General features: G+C 42.5%; 1 protein-coding gene across 10 annotated transcripts in view; it reads left to right on the top strand.

Moving 5' to 3' along the window:
* LOC138749880 (poly(rC)-binding protein 3) overlaps positions 1-18881 on the top strand; it is a 158704-nt gene that overhangs the window by 105026 nt on the left and 34797 nt on the right. For 5 of the 10 annotated variants that reach the window (XR_011348929.1, XM_069911871.1, XM_069911879.1 and 2 more), the window contains exons 6-9: positions 9174-9305; positions 17745-17873; positions 18152-18295; positions 18575-18667. Coding sequence is in view for 9 of the 10 variants with exons in the window: in XM_069911871.1 (XP_069767972.1) it covers positions 9174-9305; positions 17745-17873; positions 18152-18295; positions 18575-18667 (498 nt within the window). In the remaining variant the exon portion in view is untranslated. The remainder of the gene's footprint in view (positions 1-9173; positions 9306-17744; positions 17874-18151; positions 18296-18574; positions 18668-18881) is intronic. The other 5 variants (XM_069911900.1, XM_069911928.1, XM_069911923.1 and 2 more) reach the window with 3 other exon arrangements.

An 18881-nucleotide genomic window follows, 5' to 3' on the forward strand; every position in this document is an offset into this window, starting at 1 on the left:
AAGTGTATTCTTTGTCAGTTAAAAAATAGTTCACATTATCCTGACTATATAACGTTTACTAAAATCTATGTGCCTAATAAATGAAAGGGTGGGGGGGGGGTTGGAAAAAGCGTTGTGGTACTGTAAGCACTCAGTGCACTTTAGCCTATCATTGGTTACTGGCTTGAGGAGAATTTTAGGTACTTGACATTTGACCAAGTAACAACTTGACATATTGCTTTGGTTTTGAATTGCTAAAAACTAATTCCCCTTTGAATCTGACAAAAAAGAAATATCTATTGAATGTTTACAAAAAATGTGAGTTTCATTGATATGCAAATAATATAGAGAGTATGCCAACGTGTTTTCATAACATAAACAGGTAATTTTTTAATGACACTATCAATAAAATGACCTACAATGGTGATAATAATATTCAAAATATATTGTACATAATAATATCTTTGAGAGAACTAAGTCTAAGTTCAGAGAGAGTTTACAATATTTTGCAGCGGCATGAAGATGCAATGTGGTTGAATCAGTCAGCACGACAGTGAAAATTCCATGAACAAGAGCCTTTTATTATTTATAAAAGAGCTTGGCAATATCTTATGCTTGTGGAAACATTGCATTATGGGAATTGACATTGAGTTTCAGAAAAGTAGCATCTTCAAACTCAGCAATTCTGTTACCATTCATCTTAATTCTACTTTTTAAATTTGATTCTTGTTGTTGAAGGATTTAATTAAAATAAATATTAATTTTTTCCCAAAATAACTATTGTATACAAAATTTTTGCTTGATTTTTCTCCCTCCTCCTTTTGATAGATATAAAAAATCCAACATTGTCAACTTTTACACCCAGCAATCGGCACTGAATTTTCAAATTAAAATTGTGAGCAGGTAATCAAAAGGGAACATTTGGTACTCAGCCTTTCCAACACAAGACCAAGACTTTTGAGGTCCTACTATAAAACTAGTAAGTTCGGAGTGGCAAATGTCTCTCGATCATTCTCCTTCATCACTGGCTCCACATGCAGTTAATAGTTAAGATCAGATTACCTTTGTTTGTGTTTAACATGTTGATGGTGGAGTTGTGGGACATAGGGCATCTTAACCATCTCTTAACTACATTGTAATTTTATCTCAGCTTATCAGAGAAATTCCCTTTGTTCCACCCCTCCCCTCTCTAACCCCCATGTTTCCTGTAACCCAGGGGTGTCAAACTCAAATTCACAGAGGGCCAAAATTAAAAACTTGGACTAAGTCGTGGGCCAAACTAAATATTTATTGAAAATTTTCAACAACATCTGCATGTTTTCTCTTCTTTCAACATATGTAATGTTAAACTTTTTCTTATTAAAATAAACGTTTAATAATAATTTTGGTTAAACTCTTTCCAGAAGAAGCATTAACAAATGAGAAATAAAATATTCAATAAATAATATTTCTCTATAGCCTTTAAGCTTCTTTTAAATGTTTTTTTTTCACAAACCAACAAGTCAAAAAAATAACAACTTGCTTCAATGAAAATCCAATCTTTCAACTATGAACAGTCCAAAGTTAACCAAAGAAAATATTAATCCAAGCTTAGCTTGCTACACTGTGATTTACTCTGATGCACCTGGGTCTAAACCAGATACTTAGCATCTCTTCTTAGATGCAAGTTCATCAAACTCTGGGGTCAGAGTTTGCCTCCCACCTGTCTTGAAAGGCCCTGTTTTCTATCTTTCGTTTGGCCATTTTTCGTAAGGGGTTTATTACATGTGAGTTAGGCGACAGGTCGCAGATGCTAATGAAAGTAAAGAGAGGAGGTGGGGGCAATTAGCGGGCTGACGAGCCGGCGCCAACGCATTTGCAAAGCATTCTGGGATTTGTAGTATTAGCTGTGCATGCGCTATACCGACGCGGCGGCCAGCGGGCCAGCTCTAATACATATTTGATATGATCTTGCGGGCCAAATATAATTATATCACGGGCCAAATTTGGCCCGCGGGCCTGAGTTTGACATGTGTGCTGTAACCCATGTGAACTTGTTTCTCTCTTTCCCAGTTCTGCTGAAGGGTCTCTGACCTTAACCATGAACTCTTTCTTTTGCCACATCCTGAAAATGAATAAATAAGTAAGTGTGAGTTGGGAAGTGGAGTCAGCAAGTGATGATTTCAGACAGCAGGCAGGATCCAATGAGATTATCCTCATGTTAACCCAACACCCAACCCCAACCAACCAATTTTCCCCTGCAACCGTGTCTGCCTGTCCCGCATCGGACTTGTCAGCCACAAACGAGCCTGCAGCTGACGTGGACTTTTTACCCCCTCCATAAATCTTCGTCCGCGAAGCCAAGCCAAAGAAAAAAATTGATGGAACACAGCAAAAATTGATTTCTTTATGAATAATGCTGCCAGTTTGAAAATTAATGGAATATGAGACTACCATTAAGAAAACATACCTTTCTTTAAAATCACAAATGCATTGTAAACATTTTTACCATTTCAACCTTTTAAAATAATCTATTCTGCATTCATAGTGGTCCAAATTCTAGATATTAGTTTGGCTCAGTGCAATGAGCAGTTTTGAGGTTAAACAAGATAGCCTGCATTGCTATAGTTTCAGTGCTGGAGAAACTCAGCAGGTCACGCAGCACTCTTTATGTAGCAAAGATGTATAACTAATTTTAAAAAAATGTTGTTTATTCACAATAAATTATTTACAATACAAGAAAAACTGTTGAAGTGTCAATCATATCTCATCATTGTACATTTTACATTCTTCTCTTAATATCCCATTACCACCATTGTGGCACCTTGTTGTTCCCCCACCCCACCTATATAGTTTTTAAAAAAATTATTTTTCACATTGTGAACCATATCAACCAAAATATGTACGAACATTTCTCATTAAATTTACACAGTGGTCTTTTCTCCCCTTTTTTTTATTTCCCCCTCTCCTCCCTCCCCTCTACTCACCCCCCTCCAAAATCCATAAATATTCAACATGTACAATACAATAAAACAATATTTTCTCACAAAAGAAAAATGCATCATCTATTTATTATACACTGAATCTAGTCGTTTTGTCTTCTTATCATTTTCATTCTCATTTTAGGGGGTGGAGGTCGTAGGCAAGCTCTCTCTGATATGTTCCATGAATGGTTCCCAAATTTGTTCAAATATTGTGACTTTATTTTTTAAATTATGTTATTTTTTCCAATGGAATACATTTATTCATTTCCATGTACCATTGCTGTATACTCATGCTCTCTTCCATTTTCCAAGTTGACATTATACATTTTTTTGCTATCGCTAAGGCTATCATAATGAATTTTTTTTGCACTTTATCCAATTTGAGGCCTAATTCTCTACTTCTTATGTTACTTAAAAGAAATATCTCTGGTTTTTTTGGTATGTTATTTTTCGTGATTTTATTTAGTATCTGATTTAATTCTTCCCAAAATGTATTTACTTTTGTACATGCCCAAGTTGCATGCATTGTTGTTCCCATTTCCTTCTTACAGTGAAAACATCTATCCGATAATGTTGAGTCCCATTTTTAAAATTTTTGAGGAGTGATACATACCCTGTGTAACCAATTATACTGTATCATGCATAACCTTGTGTTTATTGTATTCTTCATGGTTCCAGAACATAACTTTTCCCATACTTCATTTTTTATCTTTAAGTTTAGATCCTTTTCCCACTTCTGCTTAGGTTTATAGTTTATTTCATTTTCCTTATCTTGCAACTTAATGTACATGTTGGTTATAAATCTTTTAATTATCATTGTGTCTGTAATCATGTATTCAAAGCTGCTTCCTTCAGGTAATCTCAAGCTGTTTCCCAATTTATCCCTTAAGTAAGCATATCAATTGATGATATGCAACCATTGTAGCATGAGTTAGTCCATTTTTGTACTTCAACTGTTCAAATGTTAATAAATTATTTCCCAAAAAACAATTTTCTATTCTTTTGATTCCTTTTCTCTCCCATTCTCTAAAGGAAAGGTTAGCTATTGTGAAAGGGATTAGTGGATTTTGTGTCAATAATAATTTTGGTATTTGGTAATTCATTTTTTTCCTTTCTACGTGGATCTTCTTCCATGTATTAAGTAAATGATGCAATACTGGTAAGCTTGCCGGTCAACCACAACTCTCCTTTTCAGTTGGATTGCGATCTTGTTCACAGTGTCAACTGATGTTGCAGTGATGGTTATTCCCCCTCTACCCAGCCCTCTCCAGAAAACACTTTTTAAAAAATCACATATAACAAAGCTCTCTCTCTTTTTAATCTGTTCCTTCCCTTCTCTTTTCCCTCTTTAGTTCTTTACATATACATTGTTTTTACATCTTTATATATACTTTATCGCCATTCTTCATTCTTGTTACATCTCTTCATCTCTTCTCCTGTCCTGCAAACGTTCTGCAAATTATTGCGCTTTCTCTGGATCCGAGAACAGTCTGTTTGCTCCCCGGGTATAAATATTTTAAATACGGCTGGATGTCTTAATATGAATTTGTAACCTTTCTTCCCTAAAATCGATTTTGCTGTATTAAACTCCTTCCTCCTCTTTAAGAGTTCAAAACTTATGTCTGGGTAAAATAATATTTTTTGACCCTTGTATTCCAATGGTTTATTGTCTTCTCTAACTTTATTCCTTGCCCGTTCCAGTATATTTTCTCTTGTCGTGTATCTCAAAAATTTTACTAAGATGGATCTTGGTTTTTGATGTATCTGTGATTTCGGAGCTAATGCTCTGTGTGCCTTTTCTATTTCCATTTCTTCCTGCATTTTTGTCGTTCCCAGGACATTCGGGATCCATCCTTTTATAAATTCCTTCATATCTGCCTTCTTCACCCTCCTTCAGGCCCACTATTTTTATGTTGTTTCGCCTACTATAATTTTCCAACATATCAATTTTCTGAGATAACAACTCTTATGTCTTTTTAATTTTTTTATCATTTTCTTACAATTTTTCTCTTAAGTCATTTTCTTCCATTTCTACAGCCGTTTCCCGCTCATCCACACTCTCTACTCTTTTCCCTATTTCTGTCATTACCAGTTCTAACCTTTGCATTTTATCTTCTGTTCTTTTCATTTTCCTTTTAATTACATTCTAATGACAACCATTCTTTTACTGATCTCATTTGTTCTTCAAAAAAGACTTTATCTATGTTCTGTTCATCAGTCTTACCTTCTATTTCTCTTTGTCTATCAGTTTTACCTTCTATTTCTCTGTGAAGATCTTGGCCGTCTTCTTCCTCTTCTGTGTCTGTATCTGTGATTGTGTCTTCTCTTCTCCTCTTTGTGTCTGTGTTTCTTCTGTTTTTCCTGATGAGCTGCTTGTATCTCTTTGTCGAGCCTCTTCTTGCTGGGCCTCTTGTTGCTGGTCCTTCCCTCCTGGGCTACTCGTCTGTTGTGCTTCCTGACGTTGGTCTTCCCTCTGTCTATCTCCCATGTCTACTTCATCGCTCCCTCTTTTGCTGCCTTCCTCGTCCTCCAGCTGAGCGCCCTGGTGTCAGGTGTCCCTCAGTTGTTCGCTATGTGACAGCCCGCTCCTCTGCTGAGCCCCCCTCTCGCCAGTGTCCTCTTTCGCCTTTGATTGCACACAGCAGATGTGCGACTCCTTGCGCCTGCGCAGTTGCACACTTTTGTTTGGCTCCGAGAGCCATTTTTGTAGTGCACCGGCTGGTGGGTTGTGACTCCGCAGGTCAGGCACTGACCTCGAGGATCGGGCGCTCCTCGCAACCACAGTGTCCTGTTCCTTCGTGCAGGTAAGGCCTTCTTCTTTCTTCACCGGTGACTTTTCTACTTATTTTCCAGTTGTTTTTACTTTCTCCTTCTTGGAAACCATCTTCTTTCTCTTCTCTGTATCTTTATCTTCTATTTCTTATATTTTATTTTTGTTATGCTTTGGTTTTTCCTAATTTTTTTCCTATTTTCCTGGAGAGGACTGGTTTCCCGACTGGCCACTACTCCATCACACGACTCCTCGCCCGCACCTATATAGTTGAGGGGCTTCCCCTCACAATCATCTCCTCAGTGCCTGGTAATGGGAGGACTCTAGACTGTGGGACCTTCCCCACAGCTGTGCTAAACCTCAGTGGGTCCTTCAGTATGTACTGCTGCACCCTGGAATGTGTCAGTCAGCAGCATTCCCAGACCAACATCTTAGTATGCTGAAAGACCAACAGTTTTCAGGCCGACCAAAGCAGGTCTTTCACTGAATTGATGCTCTTCCAGCATTTCTGGATGTCAGACTATGAATGTGTCCCTGGGAACAATCTGTCGATCACTGAGTCCTCTGTCATGCTGCACTGGGTATGAACCATGACAAAGCTGCCTGCTTCCTTCTCCACACACTCTTTGCAAATCTACATTCAGCAAAGAGGTGGGCAACAGTGTCCACTCCACCACCGTCCCGAGGACAACGTGTATAATATATAAGCAATGTTTCAGGGGTGAGTCCTTTGTCCAGATATGAGCAAAAAGTGGTTAGGTGTCTGAATAAAATGGTGGGGGGGGGTGGGGAAGAGCAGGGGAGGGGCACAGGCAAGAGGTCATAGGTGGATAAGAGAGGGAGGGCAGAAGAGATAAAGCTGGGGAGTGATCGGGGTGGAGGAGATAGCTTTCTGACTGGAGAGGGAATGGGTGGGGAACTGCAGTAAAGGAGACAGAGAAATGGGGAAAGAGAAATGGGGAAAGAGAAATGGGGAAAGAGAAATGGGGAAAGAGAAATGGGGAAAGAGAAATGGGGAAAGAGAAATGGGGAAAGAGAAATGGGGAAAGAGAAATGGGGAAAGAGAAATGGGGAAAGAGAAATGGGGAAAGAGAAATGGGGAAAGAGAAATGGGGAAAGAGAAATGGGGAAAGAGAAATGGGGAAAGAGAAATGGGGAAAGAGAAATGGGGAAAGAGAAATGGGGAAAGAGAAATGGGGAAAGAGAAATGGGGAAAGAGAAATGGGGAAAGAGAAATGGGGAAAGAGAAATGGGGAAAGAGAAATGGGGAAAGAGAAATGGGGAAAGAGAAATGGGGAAAGAGAAATGGGGAAAGAGAAATGGGGAAAGAGAAATGGGGAAAGAGAAATGGGGAAAGAGAAATGGGGAAAGAGAAATGGGGAAAGAGAAATGGGGAAAGAGAAATGGGGAAAGAGAAATGGGGAAAGAGAAATGGGGAAAGAGAAATGGGGAAAGAGAAATGGGGAAAGAGAAATGGGGAAAGAGAAATGGGGAAAGAGAAATGGGGAAAGAGAAATGGGGAAAGAGAAATGGGGAAAGAGAAATGGGGAAAGAGAAATGGGGAAAGAGAAATGGGGAAAGAGAAATGGGGAAAGAGAAATGGGGAAAGAGAAATGGGGAAAGAGAAATGGGGAAAGAGAAATGGGGAAAGAGAAATGGGGAAAGAGAAATGGGGAAAGAGAAATGGGGAAAGAGAAATGGGGAAAGAGAAAGAGTTAGGGGAAGGGCTTAACGGAAACAGAGGAGTTGATGCCATCTGATTGGAGAGCACCCAGATGGAAAATGAAATGTTTTCTTCCAATTTGCAGGTGACCTTGGTTTGGCAGGGGATAAAACCATGGGCAGACATGTGAGCATGGGAGTGGGTTGAGGAATTGAAGTGGTTGGTCACTGGGAGGTCCCTCCTATTGCAATGGACAGAGCAAAGGTGCTCAATAAAACTAACTCCCAGTGGCAATATTTCAATTCCATGCTCCATTCCCATGCTATTAAATCTGCTGATGGTCTCAAGCATTGTGAATTGGAGGAACAACACCACCTATTTCATCTGGGCACCCTCCAACTAGATGATATTAACATTAGACTATCCCTATGTCTTCTCTCTCACTTTTCTCTTTATCAATGTCCAACTATCACCTTTTGAATGCTTTTTCTTCATAACTCGATGAAGGCCTTGGACCCTATATGTTGGTTATACAGTACATCTTTACTTCCTATGAACGCTGCAAGATTTGATGCTCCTCCACCATTTCAGTATTTTGACAGTTTTGAACTAGTGGAGGGCTTGGCAAAGCTAGTTTACAGATATTGTTGGCATGCCTTGTTTTGACCATCCCATAAAAATAAGGTTACTCTTCAGAAGATTCTTTTCTTGACCAGGGCCTCACCCAGGATGGATGAGCTCCCTCGTGACTCTCTCAGTACACATCCCTCCCCACCAATCACGCCTGCCCCGGTCACCTTCCTCTTTGGTCACATAAAGTGCAACAATTATGCCCACACCTCCTCCCTCACCACAGTTCTGGGCCTCAAACTGGACTTTCAATTGAAGCAACACTTGTGCACCTGTGGAAGTGATCTGCTACATCTGATTCTCCCTTTGTGGTCTTCTCTACATCAGAGAGACTGGGAGATGGCTTCGCTGAGGACCTACGCTCGCCCTGCATCAGTGACTGGGATCTCCCAGCTCCCAGTAGCCAACCATTTCAATTCTGTATCCCACTCCCATACTCGTGTCTCTCCATGGCCTCATGTACTATTGCACCAAGTCCACCCATAAATTGGAAGAACAGCACTTGATTTTCCATCTCTCCAGCCAGAATGCATTAACATAGTCTTCTCGGTTTCTGCTAACCTGCTCCCCATTCTCCGTCCCTTCCCTTTCCCCTGACTTCTTTCCCTTAGCTTTCCACCCCCTTCTCTCTATTCACCTAGCCATCCCTCCTCCCCCTGCTTGCTGCTGCTCCCTCCCACCCTTATTCACCTACTACCTCCTACTTTTGGGACTGTGCTCCTCTTCCCCCCCACACCCCCCCCAACCTACAATTTTGTTCGACACCTGTCAACATTTTTCCATACCTTGATAAAGGGCTCAAGCACCAACCTTTGGTTATGTATCTTTATCTTTGCTATTTAAAATACACTATTTGATCTGCTGAGTTTCTCCAGCATTGTGTTTTTTTACTTTTGCATCATCTTCTCTTGTTATTGCCTGGATTGCTCCAGGTTAGTCCAAACTTTATTTTGAAGTCATTAGATCTAAATTTTGGTCCATGGACCCATGGCCATCTTTGTAAATTCTGTGATTACTCCATTTCTGGGGAAAACAGAATTAATTTGGCATCTGTCATCATTTCTAACAGTTGTATTTGGTATAATCCCAGATATCCTGAGGAGAGGATTAAGGCTTTAAATAGAGTGGCAAATCCGTTACTAATTCTTACTTTCATTTTTAATCCCAGGATATAAATGCTTCAATGACAAACAGTACAGTGGCAAACAAACCACCTGTGACATTACGTCTAGTTGTTCCTGCAAGCCAGTGTGGCTCTCTCATAGGGAAAGGAGGCTCAAAGATCAAAGAAATTCGTGAGGTAATGAATGATCAAGATGCAAATTTCAAATTCCTGTTCCTGATGCAGCCTGGAAGTGGATACATATTATTGATTGGATGAATAGATTGTTATGCAGCAATCTGTACAAAATTAAAATCTGTTCATCTTAATACTTAGAAATGATCAAGGAAATTTTACTTTTCTTTTTACAGCTGCTTGGCACTTCACTGGCCAAACTTTAGATGATGTTAGTGTTTTGAAAATGTGATGCACAAAATTTTCTTTGGTTTACTGAGAGGCAGACAAAGATTCACTATCATCAGAAATTGCCCAGTGCCCCTTAAAGTCAGAGAAAGAGAAGCAAAAGAAAGCCCCCCCCCAGAGTCACTGAGCATCCATGGATTTGCCTCTACCATTCCCGCAGCCACACAGCTTCAGTCCAAACCATCGGCAATCCTCCAGCACCCTTGGCACCCTCTCGTATTCTGGTTCCGATAACTGGTATCTTTTTTGAAGCCTGGTGTGAGTCCTTTGGCTACAGTTGCCAGCAGCCCACAGCCGGTGTGGTTTCTTTCCCTCAAGTCACCATCAGCCTGCCATCTGCATATTCTTCAGCTGCAGAGCCCCTCACTGGTCTGCCGTCATGGTCACCATAATGTGGGATATCACCTCTGCTTCTTCTCAAGTAGAGAGTGGTCTCCCACTTTCTGATGCTCTGCACCAGTTCACTGCTTCCCTGGCCACTGCCAATCATAGGTGCTGCCATCTTCGGGCCAGACCCTGCAGTCACAGGATTTTAAAATAAATTACCGTCATCTTTTTAAAACTTGTACAGAGCCGACAGCAGTTGGACTCCGCAGCTGGACACAGCGAGGGATCCCTTTGTCTCTGCTCCATGCTCTCCGCAGGTCTGCACTAGTGACAGCACCGCTATTTTTTTTATTGCCTCTATCACTACTTCTTGTAACACCTCCTCTTCATTTCTTCAGGCACATCTATGTGTTGTTCCTCCAATTTTTGTGCATAATGAAGCCATCTCCTATTTTGGATCTAGTCTCCCAGATACAAAAGAGACTTTCTTAGAAGCACCAGATGCAGTAAATGACCCCAAAAGATGTTGCTTTACTGGATGGGGTGCTTTGGGCCCTAAATGGTGGTGAGGGAGGAGATGTAGCAATTCTTACAGTCACATGGGCAAGTACTGGAGTGAGGAGGGGTGCAATTGATGGGAAGAGACAAGGGAGTTGTGGAGAGAATGATCCCTTCGGAAAGTGGAGAGAGGAGGGGAAGATTTGACTTGTGCATTTCCTGTAGTCCTTATGGGATCCATTGGATACAGACTTATTAAGCCTCTATTTCCATGCCATCCAGGTTTCCTTTATAACTTATCAGTCTTGCCCTTCACCTCAGCTATTGCTAACTCGTCTTTAAAAACATCCCACTTACCAAGAATCTACTGACATGCAAACTTTGTCTCCCAATCAACTTCTGCATGTTCCTGCCTAATTGCTCCAAAATAACCCTTGCCCTGAAGAAAGCCCAGACTTGTCTTTCTTCATAATTATTTTAAAACTAATGGAGTTACATTCACTGGACCCAAAATACTCCCCCACTGTCATTTCAGTCAATTGCCCTATCTTGTTCCCCAAGAGGAGACCCAGTGTTGTGCCCTCTGTAGTTCAGCCCATACTGTATTGATTGGGGAAGCTCTTTTATATACATTTAACAAATACCACAATATTCAAACCTTTTTGTACTTTGTCAATATCCCGTGGGGCAGCATGGTTGGCGTTGTGGTTAGCGCAATGCCATTACAGGGACTGGGGTTCAAATCCCATGCTGTCTCTAAGGAGTTTGTAAGTTCTCCTCATGTCTGTGTGGGTTTTCTCCGGATGCTCGGTTTCCTTCCACCCTTCAAAATGTACGTATGGGGGTTGTAGGTTAATTGGGTGAAAATTGGGTGGCACGGACTCATGGACCAAAAGGGCCTGTTACCATGCTGTATGTCTAAATTTTTAAAAAATGAATACGATCCCATTATTCTGACAGCTATCTGCAATCTCCCTACACATTTGCTCTTCCAATTCCCATTGACTATTTGGGGGCCTAAAATACGCAATTGTTTCCTTCTTCTTTTTAAGTTGATATACCAAGCACTATTGTAATGTCTTCCATTATCAAAAATAAAGTCCCCTTCCTCTTTCTGAATAAATTAATCTATGTGCAGATTATAGTTGCCCATGATTATAATTGTATATTATTTTACAAAATCCTATGAAATTTTCAATTTGTTTTTGAGATTTCTGTTGCCTTAATCCCTAGGCATACGAACAATCCTAAATTTCTAACTTTGAACAGTTTTGAGGAACATCTTCATCAATAAAAAATAATTGTTGCATTTTAATATAATATTGGGACAGTTCTACACTTCTATATACTCCTGGAAAATTCTTTACTCCTACACAATTATTAGCAATGCACAACTATGCCGTGACGAACTGGCTCCGCTTGTTAAGTGCAGTCAGTGGGGCAGTTGTGACAAAGATGGCTATGCGCATCCGTCTTTTCCGCTCCAGAATGGAAGTTGGCATCAGCGTGACACAAGTGGCAGGACGTATGTGTGGTCCAACTGCCGCCCTAATAAGCGAGCATGCGAAGTTTGAATAAACATTCTGTTGTGACACAGCGTACGTCTCCAATCTGTATGACCGCTCTCTCACAACGTACTACAGTGGTGACCCTGATGAGTCTCCACGCCCTGAAGACTTAGCCAAATGGACCCTGTGGCATTAGGCGCTGTAGCGTTGGAACTGCCGACCTTCTGGACAAACTGGCCTTGCACTTGGTTCAGTCAAGCAGAAACCCAGTTCCAGATCAGGCAAATCACTCTGATTCAATGAGGTATTTCTACATTATTCTCTTGACCAGGAGACTGCTGCCTGCGTAGACGACTTAATTCGAGCCCTGCTGGAGAAGGGTAAATATGTAGCATTTTTTTAAAAAGTCCTTTTCAGCACCTATGGCCTATTCTGACAAGAGAGGACAGCTAGACTCCTACAGTTAGATGGCCTGGGGGACAGAATGCCATCTGCATTTATGGACGAAATGCTCGTGCTGGCAGAGGGCCATAGGCCCTGCCTCATGTTTGAACAAGCCTTTTTGGACCAGATGCCAGAAGATATTAGGCTCCTGCTTGCTGACGCCGACTTCATTGACCCGCGTAAGGTCACAGCAAAGGCCAACATTCTCTACCGCCCCAAACGCGGAAACCCTGAAGTGGTCCACCGAGTGTCCAGACCACAACACAAATCCACCCGTAAGCCCAGCCCCCTGACAGAGCACCACACCAGCTGACAAAATCAACCTTCCACAGACTTAAGCCTGTGCTTCTACCACCAGCGTTGGGGAGCCGAGGCACGCAAATGTTTGCAACCCTTCTCATTTCAGGGAAATGAGCAGACCAGTCACTGTTAGTGGCCACGGCGGTTGTCTGACAGAACCGCCTACTTCATGTGTGGGACTGCATCGCAGGCTGCAGGTTCCTTGTCATCACGGGAGCTGAGATGAGCATCATTCCGCCGACTTCCATGGATACACGCACGACACCACAGCCAACGCGCGGCCAACAACTCCACCATTACAACTTTCAGCCTCAAATGCATACCCCTGCATTTCGGAGAAGTGGACTTTCAGTGACAGTTTACCTTGGTGGCAGTGGACAAGCTCCTGCTGGGCACAGATTTCCTCCAGGCACACACGTTACTGGTCGACCTACATGCCAAGCATTTGAAACTTTTCCCCTCGGTACTTCGAACAAACCAGCCACTCACTTAGCCATGGTGGAGATCACCAACAACCATTACACTTGCCTGCTCAGCGACTTCCCCACCATCTTTCGCCTGCAGTTCTCCTCAAAACAGCCGCCACACAGTGTCCAGCATCACATTGTGACTAATGCACCCCCCCCTTCACTCGCAAGCCTGCAAGCTGGCGCCAGATAAGCTCAAATTGGCTCAAGAGGAGTTCACGTTCATGGAAGAATTGGGCATTGTCTGCAGATCTGACTGCCCATGGTCTTTACTCCTCCATATGGAATCCAAAGCCAATGGCAGTTGGCGACCATGTGGAAACTACCACAGTTTAAATGAGGCTACAGTCCCTGACTGCTATCTACTGCCCCACATCCAGGAGTTTATGGCGAACTTCAATGGCGCTCGGCTCTTCAAGGTCAACCTGATCCGGGAATATTATCAAATACCAGTGTACCCAGACGAAGTACAAAAGATGGCTATTATCACCCCATTTGGCCTTTTTGAGTTCTTAAGGATGCCATTCAGCCTGAAGAATGCTGTGCAGATGTTCCAGCGACTGATGGACATGGTAGGGCATGACCTGCAGTTCCTCTTCATTTAACTAGATGACATCCTGGTCACCAGCAGCACACCAGAGGAACAAGTGGCCCACCTCCGACTACTTTTTGTTTGCCTGGCCCAGTTCAGGCTCACGATCAACTCTGTGAAGTGCAAATTCGGGTGTGAGCAGATCGATTTCTTGGGACACCCCATCACCAAAGTAGGAGCAGTACTTCTCCCAGATAAGTTGGGCACCATCCACCAATTCCCAAAGCCAGACATGCTCAAAGGCCTGAGGGAGTTCATGGGGATGGTCAACGTTTACAACAGGTTCATCCCCAGTGCCGCTGCCATCATGTGTCCCATTTTCTAACTTGATGACTGCCTCCACCAAGGATCTCCACTGGACTGACGACTCTTTGCTCGCTTTCGCTGCTACCAAGGAAGCCCTGGCATGTCCCACCATGCTCGTGCACCCACAGATGGATGTACCCATGGCGCTCACAGTCGATGCATCCAGTACAGTAGTGGGCACGATCTTTGAACAATCGGTGGATGACACATGGAAGCCACTCGCATTCTTCAGCTGACACCTTCGGCCAGCAGAACTCAAATAAGGTACTTTCAGCAGGGAGTTGCTTCCTCTCTACCTCACTGTCTGCTATTTTTGTTACTTCACGGAGGGCTGGGCCTTCACCATCTACACCAACCACAAACCGTTAACCTTTGTCTTCCTCAAGATGTAGGATCCATGGTTCGCTTGGCATCAGAGATGCCTGTCATGTATCTCCGAATTCACTACCTCCATTCATCATCTCTCCGGCAAACGCAGCATCATCGCAGACACCCTCTCCAGGCTGGCCGTGTGCTCAGCGTCGCAGGGTGTCGACTTCTACCTGCTGGCCCAGACCAAACAGTCAGACCGGGAGATGAACTGCTTCCACTCGGCCATGACAGGCCTTCAGCTGCAGGGCCTGCCCTTAGACGACGGCTCCACCACCATTCTCTGTGACGTCTCCACAGGGTGCCCCTGATCAGTGGTACCAACGAAGTGGCAGAAAGCGGTTTTCAAGTCATATACGGTTTGTCACACCCCTCCTTCCACTCCACAGTCCAGATGATTTCCACCCGTTTCAACTGGCATGATCTTCGCCAAAAGGTCACGGAAGTCCAGGCCTGCCTGGACTTCTAGACAGCGAAGATGCAGACTCACACGAGCACCCGTGTAGCAGTTCGAGTCTGCCTCATGCTGTTTCCAGCATGTCCACATGGACATTGTCAGCCCCCTACACATCTCAAGGGGGTACTGCTACCAGCTCACAATGGTGGTCCGATACACCCATTGGCCAGAGGCCACCCCACTCCCTGACATAGCCACAGACACTGTGCTAGGGTTTTCCTGTCCACTTGGGTCTTCCGTTTTGGTGTCCCCTCCCACATCACCACCGACCGGGGCGCGCAGTTTACGTCCACTTTGTGGACTGAGCTCTCCAAACTCCTGGGAATGGAGCTCCAACACACGACTGCCTAGCACCCGCAATCCAATGGCCTGGTGGAGCGATTCCATCGCCACCTCAAATCGGCCCTCATGGTGTATCTCAAGGGTCCAAACTGGTCGGATGAGCTACCCTGGGTGCTCCTGGGGTTCTGGACAGCCCCCAAAAATAATTTGCATGCTTTATGGAGAGGCCCTCACCATGCAAGGTCAGTTCCTTCCCATTCTCACCGGCCCAACCCAAGACAAGGAAGGCACACTCATGTACATACGGGAGAAATTGGGTTCCCTTGCCCCTCCTCCACCCTCACAGCATGGTCAGCCTCCCACTCATATTCCCTGCGATTTAATGTCTTGTGCTTATATTTTTGTACACGGGCAGTCACAGAGCACCTTTTCAACGCCGCTACGAGGTACCCTACAGAATGCTCCGAAGAACAAGTTCCACTTTTGCCTTAGCTATCGGGGGCAGAGAGGAACTTTTCACAGTGAGCCACCTAAAGCTGGCTGATTTGGATGAGATCCAGCCAGTCGAATTACAACAACCAGCGCGCAGGGGCAGATCTCCAGTGCGCAAGGATCCCACTGGTGCCAGTTCTGGGGGGAGGAGGAGTGTTATGTAGCAATGCACAATATGCCATGACGAATCGGCCCCACTTGTTACACATGGTCAACGGGGCAGTCGCGACAAAGATGGTGACACCCATCTGCCTCTTCTGCTCCAGAATGGAAGTTGGTATGCGCACTTGCGTCAGTGTGACACAAGCAGCGGGACGTACGCGCGGTCTGATTACCGACCTAATAAGTGAGCATGTGAAATTTGAATAAACATTCTTTTGTAAAACTTGAGATAACAGTCTGCATCTCTATTCTATACAACCGCTCTCTAACAATGCACTACACTTTCTAGTATTCCTCCTCGCTGACCATCAAAAATGGCACATCAAGGCTGTGTGCTTAATTTCTCCAGTTCCAATACCCTCATGGTTGCTCAAAGTTCAGTTCTAATACAATGTATTAAAATGCTGATGACACTTTTATTTTTGGCTGAATGACAGGAAGTGATGGGTCAGAATGTTGGGTGGAGATTGAAAATCTGGTTTGCTGGTTCCTGAGCAACAATCTTGTTCTCAACATCACCAAGACCAAGCAGCTTATTGCAGATTCTAAGAAGGGAGAACTAAAAAACCATTCATTTGTCTGAAATGATGAGATGGTGGTGGAGAGGGTCAGTTTCTTCAGGTTCCTGGGAGTCCACACATTGGAGAGCCTCTCCTGAAGCCAGCGCAACAAGAAACCCAAGAGGCACATCAACGTCTCTACTTTCTGAGGTGATTTGACGTTATATTGAACACTATCGAACTTCTGCAGGTGTATGGTGGGATGTTTACTGACTAGTTGAATCATGGTAATTCAAGTGCCCGGAAATGCAGAAGGCTGCAAAAAAACTATAAACATTGCCAACTCCATCATGGGCTTCGATCTGTCAGTAAAGCAGCCAACATTTTTAAGGACCCCTATCACATCTATCATATGGGTCTCAGGCTTTTAAACCTTCTCTTCATACTCTTAACATAAATTGTACCACGACCACAAAAAGACCTGCCTGCTATTCAGACATTACTCTTTTTTTCTGCACAAGCTGTGACTGTGAATACTTATTTATCTACTGTATTCTTTATTTTATTATATCTTTCTGTTCTGGATGCAACAATGTAAACTATTGTCATTGAATCTATGTGCCTGTTTGGCTGCAGCAAGTAAGAATTTTGGTGCACGTGTATGTTGTATTTACATCTTTGAAAATAAAATCATTATTATCATAATTCATTTCAATAACTCAGTTTTAAAATGGAACATTTAACTTTTATTGTGTATATTTGAAAGCATTTGGAGAAAATATGCTTCATCGTTTTGAATATCGAAGTGAATTTATTTATTGCAAATGTTTAAGAAGGAATACTTGTAGAACATTAGAATATTACAGCACACTGCAGGTTGTGCCAATCTACTTCACAACAATCTAATTATTCCCTACCTCACACCCATCATCTTCTGTTTTTCTTTCATCCATGTGCTTGTTTAAGCCTTTTAAATGTGCCTATTGTACCAGCCTCCACCACCTTCCCGGCAATGCATTTCCAGATACCCAACACTCTCTGAGTAAAAAAAAACATACATTTGGCATCTTCCCTAAACTTTCCTCCCCTCACCTTATAAAATGTCCTCTGGTATTTGTTATTGTCACCCCATGAAAAAAAGTTACTGGATGTCCATGTTGTCCAAACCCCTCATAATCTTTTATACCTCTATTAAGTAACTTCTTCCCTCATAGGCCACTTCTCTGCCCAATCCTGTCTATATTCTGTTGGAACTTTCGACCATCTTCTATGCTGTCCACAACTCCTCCAACCTCTATTATCTGCAAACTTAAAGGCACAGCCCTCCACTTCTTCATCCATGTCATTTCCAAAATCACAAAGAGCAGGGGTCTCAGAACAGATCCCTGTGAACGCCACTTTTCACCATTCTCCAGGCAGTTAGCACTTTATCATTAGAAATTTGTCTTTCACTTGCTTTATTGTATCTGTGGAAGAATATATAAATGTATTAATTCATGTCTGTTTGTAGACCACAGGGGCCCAGGTGCAGGTAGCAGGTGATATGCTTCCAAATTCCACGGAAAGGGCAGTTACTATTTCTGGCACACCAGATGCCATCATTCAATGTGTAAAACAAATCTGTGTGGTGATGTTAGAGGTATGATATGCAAAATGTTCTTTACATTTTTACTTTGTACTCACTAATTGTACAGTATTTATTTTTCAGATATAGAAGTTAATTATTTTTAGATTATGTTATTAATTTTGAAAATAGGTTTGTTAAATCATAGAATTAACTTGTAATTGTTCATTAATCAGGTTAGCTTTTAATCAACAACAAACTGGAGTTGATGCTGTTTCTTTTAAACTAGTTGCAAAAGCATGATGTAAATGAGTAAAACATTGCTTCTGTTGTTTTATTTTCTTCATCTTTAGTCCCCACCTAAAGGCGCCACCGTTCCCTACCGCCCAAAGCCTGCCTCTGCACCCATCATTTTTGCAGGTGGCCAGGTAAGAGCAGACAACATTTTGGCTTCTGCAGGAAACCACGGCATCTTGGCCCATCATCAGCCTCCACCTGTTAGTTTTTCAAATTTTTTACTCTTTTTCTTGTCTTAATTAATAATTTAGAAATTTAGTATGTGTGTATCTTGTTTATGCAGGGAGAGACTAATAACAATTTCTACTATTAATTATAATCTTTTTTGAGTTGGGCAGAAGCTGCTTAATTTGTTTTGTCTTCATGTTGCAACAATTTTAATTTGTTATTACATGGTAATTGAACTGGCTTTAATATTTTTAAGTGAATTTATAAATTCTGACTTTATATTATTGACATTTTACTTCTGGCAATATTAGCCTTCCTCTACCACAAATAATGGCCATGCAAGACATTGCCGATGCTGGAATCCTGAGCTAAAAACAAACTGCTGGAGGAACTCATCAGCTCTGGTAGTATCTATGCGGGTCAAATAGTCAAAGTTTCGGCTGAGTCCCTGCATCAGGACTAACGAGGCTGACACATTAATCTTCTCTTTTTCCCTCCACAAATGCTGCCTGCCCACTGAGTTCCTCCAGTTGCTTGCATTATTTTGCCACAAATACTGGCTGTTAGAATGAAAAATCAAAATCAAAACAGAATATATTTGTACTTTAAATCTAACTT

The sequence above is a fragment of the Narcine bancroftii genome, chromosome 1 (assembly GCF_036971445.1).
Source record: "Narcine bancroftii isolate sNarBan1 chromosome 1, sNarBan1.hap1, whole genome shotgun sequence".
In the NCBI taxonomy this organism is placed as follows: Eukaryota; Metazoa; Chordata; class Chondrichthyes; order Torpediniformes; family Narcinidae; genus Narcine; species Narcine bancroftii.